General features: G+C 31.5%; 1 protein-coding gene across 1 annotated transcript; it reads left to right on the top strand.

Annotated features, from left to right (window-relative positions):
- The first annotated feature begins 240 nt into the window (after positions 1-240).
- On the top strand, positions 241-762 carry LOC111039596 (protein ALP1-like). The gene has a single exon (XM_022323173.1). The coding sequence runs from the start codon at positions 241-243 to the stop codon at positions 760-762; it is 522 nt and encodes a 173-aa protein (XP_022178865.1).
- Positions 763-1766: the final 1004 nt, after the last annotated feature.

Below are 1766 nucleotides of genomic sequence, written 5' to 3'. Positions count from 1 at the left end.
GAGTGGAACTCCTTTCAGACGATTAGCTTATTCTTTTCGAATTGGAAAATCCACTATTGCTACAATTGTCGGGGTGAAGCTTTATGGGAATGTTTGCAAAAAATCCATATACCTACTCCATCTTCAGACTTGTTTAAAAAAATTGCACAAGAGTTTTATAGAAAATGGGGTTTTCCACACTGTATTGGAAGCATTGATGGGAAACACATCCGTATAAAATGCCCGGCGAATTCCGGCAGTATGTACTATAATTACAAACATTTTTTTTCTATTAACCTACTGGCTGTAACTGATGCTAATTATAAATTTATAACCGTCGATATTGGATCTTACGGAAAAGACAGTGACGGTGGAGTGCTGTCGAATTCAAAATTTCTAAAATGTATAGAAAATAATTCACTAATTATACCAAAAGAAGAGGAATTGCCAAACAGTAACATTATTGTACCGTATGTTTTTATTGGGGATGAGGCATTTCCTTTACGGAATTATCTTATGAGACCATTCCCTAGAAATCAACTTCAAGATCAAGAAAAAGCAGTTTTCAATTATAACTTATCTAGAGCCAGAATGACGGTAGAATGTTCTTTCGGTATTGCAGCAGCCAAATTGAGAATATTAAATAAACCAATTGAGACAAGTGTTGATAAAGCTACTAAAATTGTTCAGGCTATTGCAGTCCTTCATAATATAATTATAGACTTTGAAGATGTACCAAAAGAATTTAATGGTTTCGTAGACACAGATGGTATACGAAAGTAGAAAAAATTTTAATATTGGAACTTCAAGAAAAAATAACCGTGCATCTCATTCAGCGATTGAAGTGCGAAATAAATTTTGTAAATATTTTATGGACCATAAGAATTAAATTATGTATATTTATATATTTACAATGATGTATGTTTTATAACTAGTAATAGATTGTTATATGCTATTTAATAATCAATGGCATTACTAAAAGCAATATAAAAATATTCAAGTCAACATCAACTGTACAGTAGAGCGGTTTATTGGTTTATACTATTAAATTGTTAATACTATTTTATACTATTATTATTTTTTTTAATAAAATTAATTAAAATAAAGAATTTGAACAGGAATGAAAATATATTTAATATAAATACACGTTCACTTTATGTACAGAATTTGAAAAATAATATAAGGTATATTATACAATAATATAACATAAATGTTACAAGAAATAATAAATAATAATTAATAAAAGAGTTTACATGGCATTTCAACTTTGGAGGCCACAATTTCCCACGCTCTATCTACTAAAAGTCGATTACGATGATTCTTGTCTTTCATGTTGTACAATATAGGCTTTTTTTGAACTTCTAACATCAAAATTTCTACTTGAGAATCCATATTTATTACTATAAATTTAAATTATTTAACAAATAACAACAATGTACATACAACTGTAGTCTACACTCTAGAAATCAGAAAATAGTGCCAGTCGCTCGCGTCAGAAACAAATTAATTTGTTTCAACGCGAGCGATAATATTATTATCGCTCGCCCGCCCGCCCGTTTACAATATAAATAGGACATTCCATATAATAATTCTATTTTGAATTTTATCGCGTCGCCCGCTCGCCCGCAAAATCGCGTTCACCTAGGACGCACCGTAATGAGTGGGCGGCTTAAGTAGGTGTTTAAATAGTAGTGGACATATTCATAAAAAGGTCAACCATCGGCAAAACCACGTGGATCCTTCGACGGGGGTCACACTCAAAGCTTAGAGATCATGACTGGGTGCAA

The sequence above is a fragment of the Myzus persicae genome, unplaced genomic scaffold (assembly GCF_001856785.1).
Source record: "Myzus persicae strain clone G006 unplaced genomic scaffold, MPER_G0061.0, whole genome shotgun sequence".
Taxonomy (NCBI): domain Eukaryota; kingdom Metazoa; phylum Arthropoda; class Insecta; order Hemiptera; family Aphididae; genus Myzus; species Myzus persicae.
Note: the sequence above shows the minus strand (reverse complement) of the source record. Positions and strands in the feature narration are given on the sequence as shown.